General features: G+C 41.2%; 1 protein-coding gene across 1 annotated transcript in view; it reads right to left on the bottom strand.

Annotated features, from left to right (window-relative positions):
* Positions 1-1,262: 1,262 nt before the first annotated feature.
* Positions 1,263-16,095, bottom strand: part of ACSF2 (acyl-CoA synthetase family member 2) — a 69,934-nt gene continuing 55,101 nt past the window's right edge. Inside the window, exons 11-16 of the mRNA XM_020815218.3 lie at positions 6,264-6,371; positions 5,995-6,146; positions 4,258-4,399; positions 3,970-4,080; positions 3,266-3,334; positions 1,263-1,638 (exon numbers count right to left, since the gene is read on the bottom strand). Of these exons, the coding sequence (XP_020670877.3) occupies positions 1,588-1,638; positions 3,266-3,334; positions 3,970-4,080; positions 4,258-4,399; positions 5,995-6,146; positions 6,264-6,371 (633 nt within the window). The 3' untranslated portion in view covers positions 1,263-1,587. The remainder of the gene's footprint in view (positions 1,639-3,265; positions 3,335-3,969; positions 4,081-4,257; positions 4,400-5,994; positions 6,147-6,263; positions 6,372-16,095) is intronic.

Here is a 16,095-nt window from a genome sequence, read left to right as displayed (position 1 = left end):
GGCCCAAATACTCCCTTTGAATTACTAAGGGGTTTGTTGTTGTTGTTGTTTAGCCGTTAAGTTGTGCCCGACTCTTCGTGACCCTATGGACCAAAGCACGCCAGGCCCTCCTGTCTTCCACTGCCTCCCGGAGTTTGGTTAAATTCATGTTGGTAGCTTTGATAACACTGCCCAACCATCTCGTCCTCTGTCGTTCCCCTTCTCCTCCTGCCTTCATACTTTCCCAGCATCAGGGTCTTTTCCAGGGAGTCTTTGCTTCTCATGAGATGGCCAAAGTATTGGAGCCTCAGCTTCAGGATCTGTCCTTGCAGAGAGCACTCAGGGTTGATTTCCTTCAGAATGGATAGGTTTGTTCTCCTTGCAGTCCAGGGGATTCTCAAGAGCCTCCTCCAGCACCACAATTCAAAGGCATCAATTCTTCAGCGGTCTGCTTTCTTTATGGTCCATCTCTCACTTCCATACATCAATACTGGAAAAACCATAGCTTTGACTATGCGGAGCTTTGTTGGCAAGGTGGTGTCTCTGCTTTTTAAGATGCTGTCTAGGTTTGTCATCGCTTTCCTCCCAAGTAGCCTTAATGGGAATGCATTAGGCCCAAACTCAATGAGCAGTGGGAGCATGTTCTGGCAGCAACAATATTGGTGAGGTGGGGGAGGCAAATACTGGCAGACAAAATGAACAGAGAATGGATGGACTTGGGAAATGGGCAGCAGGAGTCGTGTCCTACTCTTTGTGACCCCAGGGAACAGAGAACGCCAGGCCCTTCTATCTTCCACTACCTCCTGGAATTTGGTCAAATTCATGTTGGTAGCTTCAGTGACACTGTCCATCCATCTCGTCATTCCCCTTCTCCTCCTGCCTTCATACTTTCCCAACATCAGGGTCTTTTCCAGGGAGTTTTCTCTTCTAAGATGGCCAAAGTATTGGAGCCTCAGCTTCAGGATCTGTCCTTCCAGTGAGCACCCAGGGCTGATTTCTTTCTGAATGGATACGTGTCGGTTTGTTCTCTTTGAGGGGACTCTCAAGAGACTCTAAGGGGTTAGTCAGCAGCAAAGCACATCCCCTTTGCTCCATTGTCACATCAGGAGGAAGACTTACTGATCCTCCCTTACAAACAGGTCAAGTATTCTTGGGATAAGGCATGACAGAAGACTAGAGAATCTATTATCACTATTATTATTATAATTAGAGCCCTATTAGTGCTGCAGAACTGCAACATTTAATGAGAATGCAATACAACATGGAAATAAAATAGGCAGAACTTTTGTCCTCTCTTTTATTTGATACAATAACGTTCAGAGGAATGATTTTTTTTTTCTTATATTCATCTACTGTGAAGAAGATTCCATCTTTCTGGGTCTCATTCCCAAGTAATGGGAAAACAAAGTATGAGTGAGAGGGAGAGAACATTCTTTACAAACACGAAAAATCTGTTACAGAGCATTACTTTTAGTGGACTTCAATTAATTAAGTAAAATAATGCATCTTCAGGCAGGCTTACTGGGGCCAAACGTGAAGTACTCATAGGCCAAGTATTTAAAAAGTTGGTAGAAGGCACTTTTGATTTGGTTTCTCTTAGGTTGCTATTCATACTTTAAGATGCGCTTCCATTCGCTCTCTCAGTTTGTATTTCTGTATCTAAAATTGAAAGACAAAGGGAAAAAGAAGAAAGATATTAAAGGTATGTATATATACCATTATATTGTTAAGGGATGAACTTCTAAGATCAAACCTAACCACCTTTCTTCCTAACCTCTCTTCTCCTTGCACACTGTCTTATCTCTTGACATGAGAGACCAGCAAGGCGAGCGTGCAAAAGCCACTCCCCCAGATTAGGCTGTGACCTGTATACTGGCCCCTGCAGATTGCTCATAACTTCCCCACCAGCACAGCCTAACTAAAGCTGATGGTGAGGGCAATGTTAACTCCTTTAAGGACAAACTTGGCTCCAGAGCACTAACATAGCAGCAGGTGTCATTTTAAATATCTCCCAATACATTATCCAACTTGGACAGTTTAGAATAGTGCCTGCAATATACAGTATTTAGTGGTCCATAGGGCTAGACTGGAAAAACTGCTGGTTGGGCAAGACTGCTGGTTGGGCATGTGACTGGTGTTGATAAGGGCAGCAAGGAGCCTTAAATCTCACTGCTAGCTGCTGTTGTGCCTTCTGCTCTCAGTCCCTCCCTGCTGTATCAACCAAACTTACCCGGTAACTAGCACTATCTACATGCTGAAGTAGAAACCCATCTCCTGCTCAACTCTAGAGCAGCAGATATGGTAGGAGGGGCAGATGTCTTGTACTGTACTCTCAAAATGAAAGGCCTGGAGTCGTGCTGGGCATTGCAACTGCTTGATGCCACAGCTGGAGCTGTGATGCCAAATGAGAGCTTGCCTCCTAAGTAGGATGGTAGCAATCACACTATTAAGTTGGGGAGGTGGTGGCAGGCAATTGTGCTCATTTGGCTGTCTCTTCCAATCTGCTTCTTCATGCTGAAGTTCGCTATCCTTGTAGTAGGGCCAGATCTGACAGTTTTATCCATCTCTTGAATAGGCACATAGCCTTGGTTGTGTCTCTGACTCCTCTTTCTCCCCCACTCTCTGTATTCAGTACATTGCTTATCTCTAAGGACAGTACTTATCTCTTTACACTAGAGGTGAAATACGGTCTTTCTTATAATTTTCCTCAGCAAAACTCTTTTTATTCACTTTAGTCCACAGCAATCTTTTCTCCTCTAGTCTTTGATTGTTGGTGACCTCACATCTTCCTAGTACTCAGCTGTCAAGATCAGTCACTTCTCTCGTCTCTCTCATTATACTGCACTTCACTTTAACTTTCTGTACAGTCTTCTTGTCCATTCCTGGATCTAGCACAAGTATCCTGCTAGCAGTCTTGCTTCCTCTAAATCCATTCACAGATTCCTCCTTTTCCATGGAACCTTTGTGTCAACCTCCAATTTTTAGTCTATAACTAAACCCACACATGTTTAGTTGGAATCATTGGCTATATTTTCCTGTCTTTGGCTATCATTGGCTATCCTGTCTTTGGCTATCCTGTCTTTGGCTATCATTGGCTATCCTGTCTTTGGCTATCCTGTCTTTGGCTATCATTGGCTATCCTGTCTTTGGCTATCATTGGCTATATCATCCCCTTCCCCTTCCTTTGTTGTTCCCCTGTTGAAGCTAGGCCTGACCTCTTGTACTTTATAAAGTGCTTCCTGATGATGCTAAAACAAACAATTAAAATCTTTCTGCTGTTACTCACCTTGCCTGACACAGTTAGTGGGAAATCCTTCACAAATACTATGTAACGAGGGATCTTGAAATGAGAAATCTGCAACAGAAATGCCAAGAGGTAGGGCTGCAAAACTCCTGCTTCTGGTTCCTGAGTTAAGAGACTCTCTGGCCCAGAATATAAAATGAAACCTGATCTGATGTCACAACTACCATAGTAAGATACAACACGGGTGGGCAAACTATGCCCTGCATAATCTTTATTTCCCCCCCCCCCCAGCACCCTACAACCTGAAAACAAGTTTGGCTGCAATCACATCCTCAGAAGCTTCTAGGATGGGGTGCAACTGACTTTTGGGGGGCCCTGGGGCAGTTTTAGGGTTGGACAGGCCTTTTTTCGAAAGATGTGATTGGAACGACCCATGCTCTAAGACAGCAGATCTTACTCACTCAGTGTTTCTGAAGGCCAAACTGGTCTCTCTTTTTTTCATGGCAAAAGAAGAATAATGAGGTGGGAGGGTTATATCTCCCTAAAAATGGCTGGGGTTAGGGTGGAAGTGAGCTGCTTAAGTCCTAGGGAGCTTGCGCAGCCCATCAACCCCTGAAAGATGCTCATCTCTCCCCTATAGTGTTTTACCAATTGACCCCATAAAATCTCCACCATGAACACCATGGTTAACAGGGTTCTTTCTCCTGAACAAGGCATGGCAGACTCATCCAATCAGAAGCTCTTACCTTCCCTTTGCAAAAGGCCTTGATTTCCTCTGCTGTGCACTCTTCTCCTTCTTTTACTCTGATCGAGGCACAGATCTCCTCTCCCATGCGCGCATCTTTCACACCAACTACCTGAACAGACAAGAAGGACCAAACAGATCTTTGGCGGGACTACATCTTTTCCTGGCACTCATCAAGTGCTCTTGTTTTTCTGAAGGGCTGAAATGTCTTAGTTCATTTAGCCACAGGTATTTATGCAAGCAGCAGAATTCAATGGCTCCCCAAATCCCACAAAACCATCCTTCTCACCTGCACCTCATGAATCTTAGGGTGGGTATGAAGAAACTGTTCAAGCTCCGCAGGGTATATGTTTTCCCCTCCTCGGATTATCATGTCCTTGCAGCGACCTACAATCTTGCAGTAACCATGTTCATCAAGCATAGCAATGTCCCTGTAAGTGACACCACACAGTCAGTCCACCCCAAGTCTAATATGCTGCTAAAACTCCCACTCAAATACTCAAGTGTTTTCATCCTGTTACACTGCCCATGCTTTTTCTGCCTGCACAGATGGCACATTGTAAGAAAGAGTCTGGATTCTCTATCACAAGATTCTGCAGTGTGTGGCACCACATGCCATGGTAAGATATCCCATGTGATCTGTGCTGAAGAAAAAGCTTTCTTTCTTTCTTTCTTTCTTTCTTTCTTTCTTTCTTTCTTTCTTTCTTTCTTTCTTTCTTTCTTTCTTTCTTTCTTTCTTTCTTTCTTTCTTTCTTTCTTTGTTTGTTTGTTTGTTTGTTTGTTTGTTTGTTTGTTTGTTTGTTTGTTTGTTTGTTTATTTATTTAAAATAATTTTCCCTGCCTTTCTCCTAAAAAGGGACCCAAGGTGGCTTACATCATTAAAATGACATTTTAAAGCTAAAAATAATAAGTATACAAATACTAAAAAAGATCAAGCAAATATCACTCTAAGAAACGGTAAACAAAAGCAATGCCAAAACCGCATTCAAAGCAGTAAGGCACAACCATCCATTAAAAAAACTTCACTCAGGCAGCTAGTTACTGAGTGAGAGCTTGCCTGAGGAGAAAGGTCTTTTGCCTGCTTGTGGAAGGGCAGCATGGGTGGGGCCAGCTTGGTCTTCTCTGGGATGAAGTTCAAAGTCTGGGAGCAGTGGCAGAGACGTCCCTCTCCCATGTTCCACCAAACGCATCTGTGAGGATGGCAGGACTGAGAGAAAGGCCTCTCCTTAACAACCAAGCCGTCTTAACAACCAAGCCATCTCATAAGCCGCCCGGAGTCTAGATGGGCGGCATATAAATGCAATAAATAAATAAATAAATAAATAAATAAATAAATAAATAAATAAATAAATAAATAAATAAATAAATAAATAAATAAATAAATAAATAAATAAATAAATAAATAAATAAATAAATAAAGGGAGACAGAGATGGAATTCACAGGTCGACATAACGAGGGCCTGGCCCCCTGGGGCTGGACCATCCACTCACCCATCCGCTGCAGCTGCAGGCTCCGCGCTCCCTTCCAGTTGCTCCAGAGCTCATGGTCAACTAGTCACTCATCAGCCTGGCAGGGAGGCTCGTCTTCCCTCCTTCTGCCAGGAGTGGATAGTCGATCAGGAGCTTCGGAGCAATTGGAAGGGAGTATGACTAGTAGTTATCCTTTTGAGCCTAAACTGCTCTTCAGTTCAGAGAGGTTTGCTGTTTCCTATCTGGTTATTCACACAATATACATTTTATAAGACTGATCATTTTGTTCTATTTTGTTCTGATGGGACTGAAAAGAAGATATACTGATTTGCTAAAAACCACCCTTTGCACCTATCATTCTGCTGAAATTCAGTCCACTTCCCTATCCCACATTCTACCTACTAGATCATATTAACTATACCAATGAATTAATACTTTTCTGTTACTTATACTTATACTTATACTTATACTTATACTTATACTTATACTTATACTTATTTATTTATTTATTTATTTATTTGATTTTACCCCGCCCCTCTAGACCATGTCTACTTACCCAGTCTTGTACCATTTTTCACCAGTCATCACCTCATTAGTCTTGTTGGGGTCTCCCCAGTATCCAAGCATGACACAGTAACCTTTAATCTGAAGTTCTCCTGGGCTGTTGAGTGGGAGGAATTCTCCTGTATTAGGATCCTCAATTTTTGCCTTTTAACACAGAGGAAAGAGAATGCTTAAATATGGGGTTGAGCCAGGACTGGAAGGGAGAATACTGGTTGGGACTCTGAAACAGTATAGCAATAAACTATATATTGCAAAAGTCACCTCTGTGTGGGGGAAAATGCATCCCACAGTCTCTGTTTTCTGGGTAATGTTGTCTTGAGGAAACCCCATGAATGTAACTGGGCTATTCTCTGTAGTTCCATAAGCAACCTACAAAACACAAGAGTGAGGAACAGCTATGAGGAGAGTGACACCAACAGAGGAAGAATAAAAAAAGTCTCTGAGATGCATCTAATTTGCAGACAGAACCATACCAGGGCAGCTACAATGTGACTGTTTCTCAGGGAAGTGTGTTCCATTTAGCTCCAGCTCATTCACATTATTTAAGCTAAGAAAATAATTTGTGCAAACACGTGTGTGTTATATACCATGAAATCTTTTCAGACTTATTTTTTTTTCCGATTTTTAAATAGTATTTTATTTAGATTTTTTCCCTACATACAAAAAAATCTCTACAAACCCTACACACAAAAAAAACAAACAAACAGAGACAGTACACCTAAATCAAAAATACAAACAGACAAACCCCCACATATATAGGCAGAGGGGAAGCATTTCCATACAATGTTATCCATTCTTAAAAAAAACTGACTGCACCAACCTTCTTACTTATAAGAATTCCAAAATATCATTCGTCCTAAAATTGTACTAATTCTAATAATTATTTCTCTTACATCCTTGGCTACCAATTATTTCTTAGAATATCAATACTACCATCATGTAAAACTCCACATTTCAGCAATAAACATCATCATTAGAGAAACAAAAGCAAAGCAAAACCTCACAAAACATATCTAACATTGGCTGCCTAATCATATTATACTTCATATGTGTTTAGTATCTTTATATAAAGGCGTTAATTATCCTCCTACACTATATTACTTTCCATTTTTAATCTATGCACATATAAAGTTCTATATCAAAATTTCACATGATATCAATATTTCAGAGAATAGATATGTTATGTATCTCTCACATTATAGATTGATTGTGTTACAATGATATCCCAATTTCATATTTCATCAAAGTTAAACATTAGTTCCTTTTTTTCCCTAGTTTTAAAATGCCACCTATAAAAACCTATTAGGCTATTTTCTCTCTGATTTGAAGTTTCCCCAATTTTCATGTCCATTTGGAGCCAAGGAATGTCTAATTTGTAATCATATTTCAACTCTTCCTTCTCGCTTCTTCGATCTGCATAAACACCCATCAAATTCGGACACCTCTCATCCACCTGGGCCTCTTTCCCCTCCTTTGTCTCTCTCCTTTGCGGCTGTGTAGTGATGTTCTCTGTTTCAGTCTGTTGTGACGAAAAGTTCCAGTGCTGTATCCCTTCCTCCATCCCAAAAAGGACAGTCTTGAGCCCATCAAACTGTTGCAACTGTGTAGTGACAATTTCTGTTTCAATCTGTTGTGACGAAAAGTTCAAGTGCTGTATCTTTTCCTCCATCCCAGAGAGGACAGTCTTAAGCCCATCAAACTGAAAATTTAGATGGTCAAGAATGTTCCTCTGTACGTTGTGGAAAACATTTACTATATCCGCTACTATATCCTGTGTTAAAGTTTCCATATTTGGAAGGTGAGTGTTCAAAACTGTCTCCTAATTTCCAAATATCCACCTCATTTAAAGAGACATTCCTTGTTATGAAGATTCTCCCCAATTTGGCTTATTTACTTTTCACGGCCGGCAGCTGTAAGGTATTTAAGCAATAAAAGTCAGTTCCTCAACAGATAAATAGCTTCAGTTGTAAATTAACCTCTTACAGGGAGCAAAAATCGAAAGTCTCTGTCCTTATCTGCTTCTCTATTTCGGGTGTGACCCAGTGAAAAAAAACCCGATCTGTTCCAGGCTAGAGCCTGTTTGCCGCTTCCGGGATTACACTGTCCAGCCGTTTAAGATTATTTATTTTGTACTCACAAAATGTTGGAACTGATTAGTTCTGTTGGTTCAGTCCTTTATAACATTCTCCTGCTTTCCCCTCCTGCCGCAGGGCTTACAGCTAGGAGAGCCATAAAACATGGCGTCGACGGAATCCTTTGTCTGGAGAAAGGGTAATCTAAAGAGGTGGTTGCCTTCCACCCCCCAGAAAACCCCCTCCCTCCTATGACCCAGAGGAGCTTCTCCTGGGTCCCCTTTTCCCCCAATTTCTCGGGGGGTGTTGGATTCGCGGCAAGCAGCAGGAATCTGGAGAGCCCAAATTCCCTTGCTGCCTCGCTGTTTGTAGCCCCGCCCCTTTTCCAAATCTTTTCAGACTTATGATGACCCTAATTAAGTTTTCAGAGTCTGTAAAATGTTCAAGGTTCACCATTATTACTTCAAAGGATTTGCTGTGGACAAGTGGAGGTTTCATCCCAGTCTCCTGGGTCCCAGGGTTCTAGGACACACTATCCAATAAAGCAGTGAATCTCACACACAACATTCATTTAATTTCCACATTTTGTCCTCTTCTATATGCTTGGAATCTTGGAAGATTCGCTTCCTTGCAAGAATTGAAAAGGAGGCAGAACATGTCATGGGATGAAGAACTCATGTGCCGAGGACATAGCTATCTTACCTTTCTGTCCTGCTTTTGGGTTTTTTCTGTGGCATATGGTTGGCCCCCATGGGAAACAGAATGCTGGACTAGGTAGGGCTTTGGTCTGATCAATCACATCTCTTTTTATGTACACGGGAAGGATGTAGGATATAGAAGAATGGCCTCAAGATGTCAAAGGTCTGGTACAAGTGAGAATAGATACAAGAATGCCTTGAGAGAACTATGTCCTCTCTCTCTGTTGTCTGGTACAGTGGAAAAGAAATTGATTGGGGAGGAACGGCAGCAGTGGTATAGTACAGTGACTATAGTAAAATGATAGAAAGTCAGTTCTCTGTGAAGCAGGAGAGAGGGGGGATGTTCAGCTTTTTAATTTCCTTCTGCCAAACATAAAAGAGGGATGCATGCATGTCCTCCTCTCCTGTAGGACTTACTACCACAAAATGGCCCACTGGCTTTGTCTCTGCTACTTCCATGATGCACTGAATGTGCATACTTGACACCTTTTGGTGAAAAGTATGACACTGTTCATAGAACCACCAGATTGTAGTGCTTGAAGGAATCCTAAAAATCATCAAGTCCAACCCTCTGCTGGAAGTAGGAAGTCCACAGCTACTTATTTATTAATTATATTATTTGTTTATGTTATTTATATGCTACATTTCTCCCCATAGGAGACCCGAGTTGGCTCACAACAAATGCTACTATAAAATAATTAGAGATTTGATATCTGAGGGTAGTGGTTTCCAAATGGATTTTTTTTTTAATTTTTGTCTCCTAAAACCCTATGGACTCAGAATATTGTGGTCCTTTTGCCATGTGTCCATGGTTTTGTGGGCTCAAAGAACAGTCTCCGTGGAACTTTGGCACTGTACAAAAACAAGAATAGAGCAGAATAAATTCCCTATTTTGAGCAAAACAAACTTGCATATCTATATAAATGCGGGGGGGGGGCAAGCAAAAGTAACCTTTTCATGCAAAAGTATTTTACATTTTCTTCTTTTCTCTTTTCTGATCATTCTGAGATCAGTTCCACAGCTATTCCTGCACATTTTAATGGCACCTGGAGTCTTGTGAGAAGTGACTTTTTCATATTGCTTAGAAAGGCACAGAATGCACTCTTATCTGGAGACATCTTGCAGAATCTCACAGAAAACTGTTCTGCACAGTCTTGGAGAGATTATGAGGGTTTACTCAATTTTCAACCATGTCCCAGTCCTGCAAAGGCTTCCCTTGACTCTATTTCATATTCACTTGGCAGAATTTATTTAAAATTGCGCAGTCCAGGCCCACAGATGAACACATTCTTCTGATGGCTAAAATTGCTTGTGTATCATTTGCGTGGTAGAGTAAAATTTTAAGATATCTGTGGGTCCCCTTTAGTCTGAAGGAGGCCATAGAGAAGATAATCACATAGTTGGTTGAAAATAATTTTAAACCACAACTATTTAGCAAATGGGTCACCTCATTCAGAGGATTTGCCAAGAATCATTTTAAATATTGCATCCCTGCAATTTATTTTTATTGACAAGTCCTTCTTTCTTGGGGAATGTTGTGCCCTTGGCTAAACTGGGAATAAGAGACATCTTAGCAAAACTGCTTGCTTTTAAATGTCGCACGAAACCTCTCTTGCTAATACAGTATTGTTTAAACACTGGCCAGCATAAGCCTACAGTACAGCATGCCTCTAAAATAGAATGAAATAAACATGTCTGGAGTCATAGAATGTGGCAATTTGGAATCATCTTGATTTAGTGGGTAGAGATGGTCATGAGGATGCCAGGCTTCTATACTGGCTTCATCATTGTGTTTATGCTGGGAGATCACTTACTCCTGATGATGCTGAAAGTATGAAACATACTTCCATTGCTGTCTATGAAAGGATCCTCCACCAACCTGCTTATGGTTCAGGCCCACCAGGAAAATGTAAAGTCACTTCAAAACTGTTCCATTGTGCAGGAAGGGAACAGTTGCCAGCATGTTTGGGGTACTGTAGGCTACCAGTAGAGGACTTCAGTGGTGCTAAGATGCTGTTCCTTCACAAGCCAAATAAATAATCATTCTCCAAAAAGAGGTAGATTCTGATTCTAAAATGTCAAGCAGCTTCTCTGTCCCCCTACTGCAATAATGCATATACAGTAAAATGTCCAAAACATTTTGCTGCTTGAAGCAAGAGACAAGATGGTACCAATCTCATAAGCTGAGTGGGCAGGAAGTTGAATATCATTTCAAGACTGGTGAGGGAATTGGGGAAGGTAGCTTGGTGGGAGCCTCCAGAGTAACCCAAGTGTCTAAGACAGTTGTCCTCCAGTCGCTCCATAGCTCCCTATCATCCAGGGTTTGGGGCCTAATTTTGTGACTGATCCCATTCTTTGAGCATATATCTACAAGGATGTCATGTAGGAACCACATTTCAAAATGGTTAAGAAGGAAGGCAGTGTGGTGGGACAGTATGAACAGTTGTTATCAATACAGAAGTGTGCAGTGCACCCTAAGTTGCCACTGCCTATAGGTTTGAAGAAGGAAGTACAGCCAGGCATCCGGTGGAGCTGAGTACCTCTTTGCTCACAATCTGCCAGTGACCAAATATGCCCTATACTTCCCATCAGTGTTCCACAGCACTGAATATCCCAGCACATGCAATCTCTTCGCGTGTACCAAAGCTGGGAAAAGGGCAACAGGAATGGCCCTGTTTTCCCCAAAATAAGACCTAACCTGAAAATAAGACCTAGCATGATTTTTCAGGATGCTCGTAATATAAGCCCTACCCCAAATATAAGCCGTAGTTAAGTGAAACCCTGCCCTCCACCATTGTGCGGCAACCAGAAGATGACATGACTGTATTTGAATAAATGTAGATGGTTGTACATGAAAAAAATAAAACATCCCCTGAAAATAAGCTCTAATGCTTTTTTAAAAGCAAAAATTAATATAAGACCCTGTCTTATTTTCGGGGAAACACGGTACAAGTGATGGAGGGAATATGAAGACATCTGCTGCATACAAAGGTTTCTGTGAAGCTTGAAAGTTCTGAACACTAGAAACCCGTTTGAGTAGAGTTTCCAAGACATGAATGTGCTTGCCGAAAGCAATAGAGCGCGCTATCACACTGACTTGTCTCACCAGTCAATCACGCACTAGTTTATCATCTGTAGCACACACAGAGTAAGCTGCAATTTCCTAAGGCTTGTTGTGTGAAGTGCTGTGCTCCCTCTGCTGGCTGTGAAAGAGAAGCCAGCCTTAAGCCACCACGCCTATGATATGCCAGCCTGCCACAAATAACATTTATATTAAGAACCATGTTGAAATTCCATGCCAAATACCAGGAAGAAAATATAGGAATATTGGCTTAAGAGAAAAGGATGGAGCTGGCAGAAAAGGAGTAGTTTCAGAACTTCAAAGACAATGTAACAAACAGTGGAGAATAAAATAATAAACCAAAGGAAGTACTTAAGAGTGAAGGAGCCATTTACCAATCTCTGTCCCCTTTTGCCCAATGGGGATGGATTTAATTATCCTTCTAATAGCATTGGGTATTTTGTCTAGACTTGAAATCAACATCAATGTTCTTTCCAGACTCTCCCTTGGCAACTTGCTCCCCGTTTTCCCAACCCTTTTGTCCTCATTTAGTTGAAAGTAATTGGCCAAGAGCTTTGTTCCCTTAGGCCCTAAAGGAACAAAGCTTTAGGTCAGTTTCTTCCAACCTGAGGAGAAAAGCACCATCCGGTTTATAATTTTAAAATACTCCCAGATGGCTGTATTGGGACCAAGGAAGGCCCACAAGAGATGAAGAGAGTGATTCCAGTATGTTATGGCTGCCATGGTCGATGGAAAGGATGTGAGATAAATTGGAGAGAAGCAACCCAAACATGTGCATGTAGGTGGGTGAGGTTCCTATCAAAACACAACAGCTCAACTACAGAAGTTTGCAGAATATTCTGCGCAGGTACAGTAAGGCCCTTAACTGCGAGTTGTGGAAACCATAAAGAAGAAAAATCATTAACACCTCAGCTTTCAACTGTTTTTAATCCACGGTGTTGGTATCCCACAAAGGTAAATATATTATCCAAGTAACAATGCTATTGTTTAGTCATGATTTTATATTCTACCTTCTGCTCTGGAAAGCACTGAAGGATCTTACCTATCTGTTTTTAATCCATTTGTAATTGTGACACATACCTCTTCTCAACTAAGGACAGTCCTCCTGGATTAGGCCCAAGATCCATCCAGTCCTTTATGCTGCACATAGTGACGAGCCAGACCCCTCTAGAAAACCTACAGGCTGGACATGAGACTAAAGGTACCAACCCATTTATATTTCCTAGCAACTGATATTCAGAGATCCAGTATAGTCTGGGATACTGGAAGGGACGTATAGCCATACTGACTAATAGCCACTGAGGGTTGTGCTCACTGTCATTCACAAAGTGACACTAAGCAAGGAAAAATTCCAGAAGCTGACTTTTTTTAAAAAAAATCAGGCAACGACTTCTCAACCAAACACAAAGCAACTGTCGGGGCTTTTTTTGAAAGTGTGAGTGGTAGTGAGCACAAGAGGGTATCCTGTAGATCATCTTCACTGCTGCCATTGATGTTGTCAACAGTCAGGCTGCCCTTTGCTATGTAAAGCTTAGCACCCTTTTTCCTGCTGGCAACACTGGTATGATTTTGTACAGTGATATTGGGCCATTTCCTGGCATTTTGAATTTTAGATACAGAAACACAATGTCTCACATTCATAAACCAGAGGGTTGTTTGTTTGTTTTTTGAATAATTGGATTTACTATCTTTTTAAAATGGGAGTTTAAATATATACATATCCTACACACAAATCCAACTTGAAATTTCCCTCATATAGAATTACCCAGTGCTAGAGGATTCCAGAAGATAAGCATATGATCTATACTATGATTGCTGAGAGAGAGCAGAAGCAAGAACAGTTGGGATATAGCTGTAGTCCGTCTCTGTCAAAATATTTTGAAGGGTTGTTTTGGACTTAATGAAACAGTGAAGCAAACATCTGAGTAAGTACATCACATACAGTTGAGAAACATGTACACCCTTTAACCCAGTGGACCCCAACCTTGGGCCTCCAGATGTTCTTGGACTTCAACTCCCAGAAATCCTGGCCAGCAGAGGTGATGGTGAAGGCTTCTGGGAGTTGTAGTCCAAGAACATCTGGAGGCCCAAGGTTGGGGACCACTGCTTTAACCCCTCAGTTAAACTGATCTTGCCATACCCACACTGCAGAATGCAGACCTGAAAGCTATCTTCCAGTTTCAAAATCTTTTCCTTGGGGTAGGCAAACTGTGGAAGAAAAGCTATATTGGACAAAAAGTTCTACGAGCATCTTGTGTGCATGTTTTCCAAAATTATGGCCCCTCACCTCCTCTTGGAACAACAACAAAGAAAGACGGGGAGGGGGCTGGAAGTTAGCAAATATTGTCATGAAATTAGTGAAGGCTTTCACAGCCGGGATCTAATGGTTTTTGTGGGGTTTTCGGGCTCTTTGGCCGTCTTCTGAAGGTTGTTCTTCCTAACGTTTCGCCAGTCTCTGTGGCCAGCATCTTCAGAGTGCTATCCTCTGAAGATGCCGGCCGGAGAGACTGATGAAACATTAGGAAGAACAACCTTCAGAACATGGCCAAAGAGCCCGAAAAACCCACAACAACCATTGTCATGAAAAACCAAGGTCAATCTCATCCATTTTATGTGAAAGAAGGGAAATGAAGAAAAACAGGGACAAAAAATACTCATTTGAAATGTGGTATTGGAGGGCAGCTTACCAATACCATAGACAGCCAGAAGGGTAGATGATTGGTGCTCAAAGAAGTCCAGCCTGAACTCTCACTGCATCAAAATTTAGTAAACTGAGGTTATCCTATCATGCTCATATAATGAAAATACAGAATTGACAAGAAAAAACAGTGTTACTGAGAAAAGTACGGAGGGGAGTATGAAGAGACAAAGACCAATTTATGAGGCCTTAGAAATGTCTACTGAAATCAAAACACAACTGTTCTGTGCTTTCATAATTCAGAAATACTTTTAATATGACTTATAAAATTGTATGCTAATTCCCTGTAGATACATGGCAAAAGGTCCCTTTCTGGAGGACTGTCACTGTGTCACTTCCTAAAGCAAGACTGTTTTTTTGACTCTTCAAATAAAACCTCCCTTTTGTCTTTTTCTGTAACACTCCATTATCTTCCAACCATCTCTCTTCTGGGCCACAAAGCTGCAACAATCTATTTACTTTGGAAAAGTCTTGTGGGCAAGCCTATTCCACACATGGTCAGTTTATGAAAAAGTAACTTATTTACCTTTTTCAAAGGCATTTTAAAGAATCACTCTTTCAGTCCCTGCAGCCTGGATTCCTTCCAAATTAAAAAAAAAAGCAAGTGGAATCAACCATTCTCTTTCAAGGTAAGCAGGATTGGTCTTTTCAATTTATATAAGCTATTTTTAACCTGGGGATGTTTCAGGGTTGCTTGTTTCTGCAAGAGGGGGGCTAAAACAGTTTTACATTTAAAATATCATAACTCAAAATCTCTTTGCCCATATGTCCACATATTTGGCACAGAGCAAGAGCAGGCTGTTTTCTATATGTATGCTGAATTTGGTGCTGATCCAAAGTCCAGTTTCAAAGTTATAATATTTTGGTTGGACCATCCCCATTTTTCAATTTTCCTTATAGAATGTTGATTTGCTCTGCCAGCACTTTCGTACAGGGATAATTAAGCATTGTGTGAAGATGCCTTTTATTCTGTGTGTTTTCAGTCTACTCTTAATCAGTTCCACTAAAGACCTCTGAAGTGTGTGGAGGTTCTTGTTCTTATTTCTGATGAAGTCACAAGTTACTTCAGTTGTATTAGCTAAGGAGCATAAAGAGGCAGAGGACACTATGCTAGACACACTGAAATCCACTATTAAACATTATCCTAAATATATTAAAATTTTGTAAGGTTAAATACAGCTGTCTTTCAACTACACGTGCCTAGAAAGTCCCCTTCCAGGACCATCCCCATTCTTTTGCATGGTCCTCAACACTGAGATCTATACCTACTTGGATACATCACTCTATATCTATCAATTTTGCTCTCCTGGACATATTTTGCCTCTTGGTAGAACATCCCTCTTTCCCTTCCCCAATTTTATGTTCCTGATTATATTCTACTGGCTCATTGCTCCTTCTTTAGATCGTAGATAGAGAAATAAAGAAAACTAGTAAGCTGTTACTTTCCACCTCTTTAACTCTGAGATAGCCTTTTTTTCATGAATGGGGAGTGAACCTCACACCTCTCCTCACTCCATAAAAGACCCCGCAGCTGTGTGCTAAA

This window comes from Pogona vitticeps, chromosome 2, assembly GCF_051106095.1.
Source record: "Pogona vitticeps strain Pit_001003342236 chromosome 2, PviZW2.1, whole genome shotgun sequence".
Classification (NCBI taxonomy): domain Eukaryota; kingdom Metazoa; phylum Chordata; class Lepidosauria; order Squamata; family Agamidae; genus Pogona; species Pogona vitticeps.
Note: the sequence above shows the minus strand (reverse complement) of the source record. Positions and strands in the feature narration are given on the sequence as shown.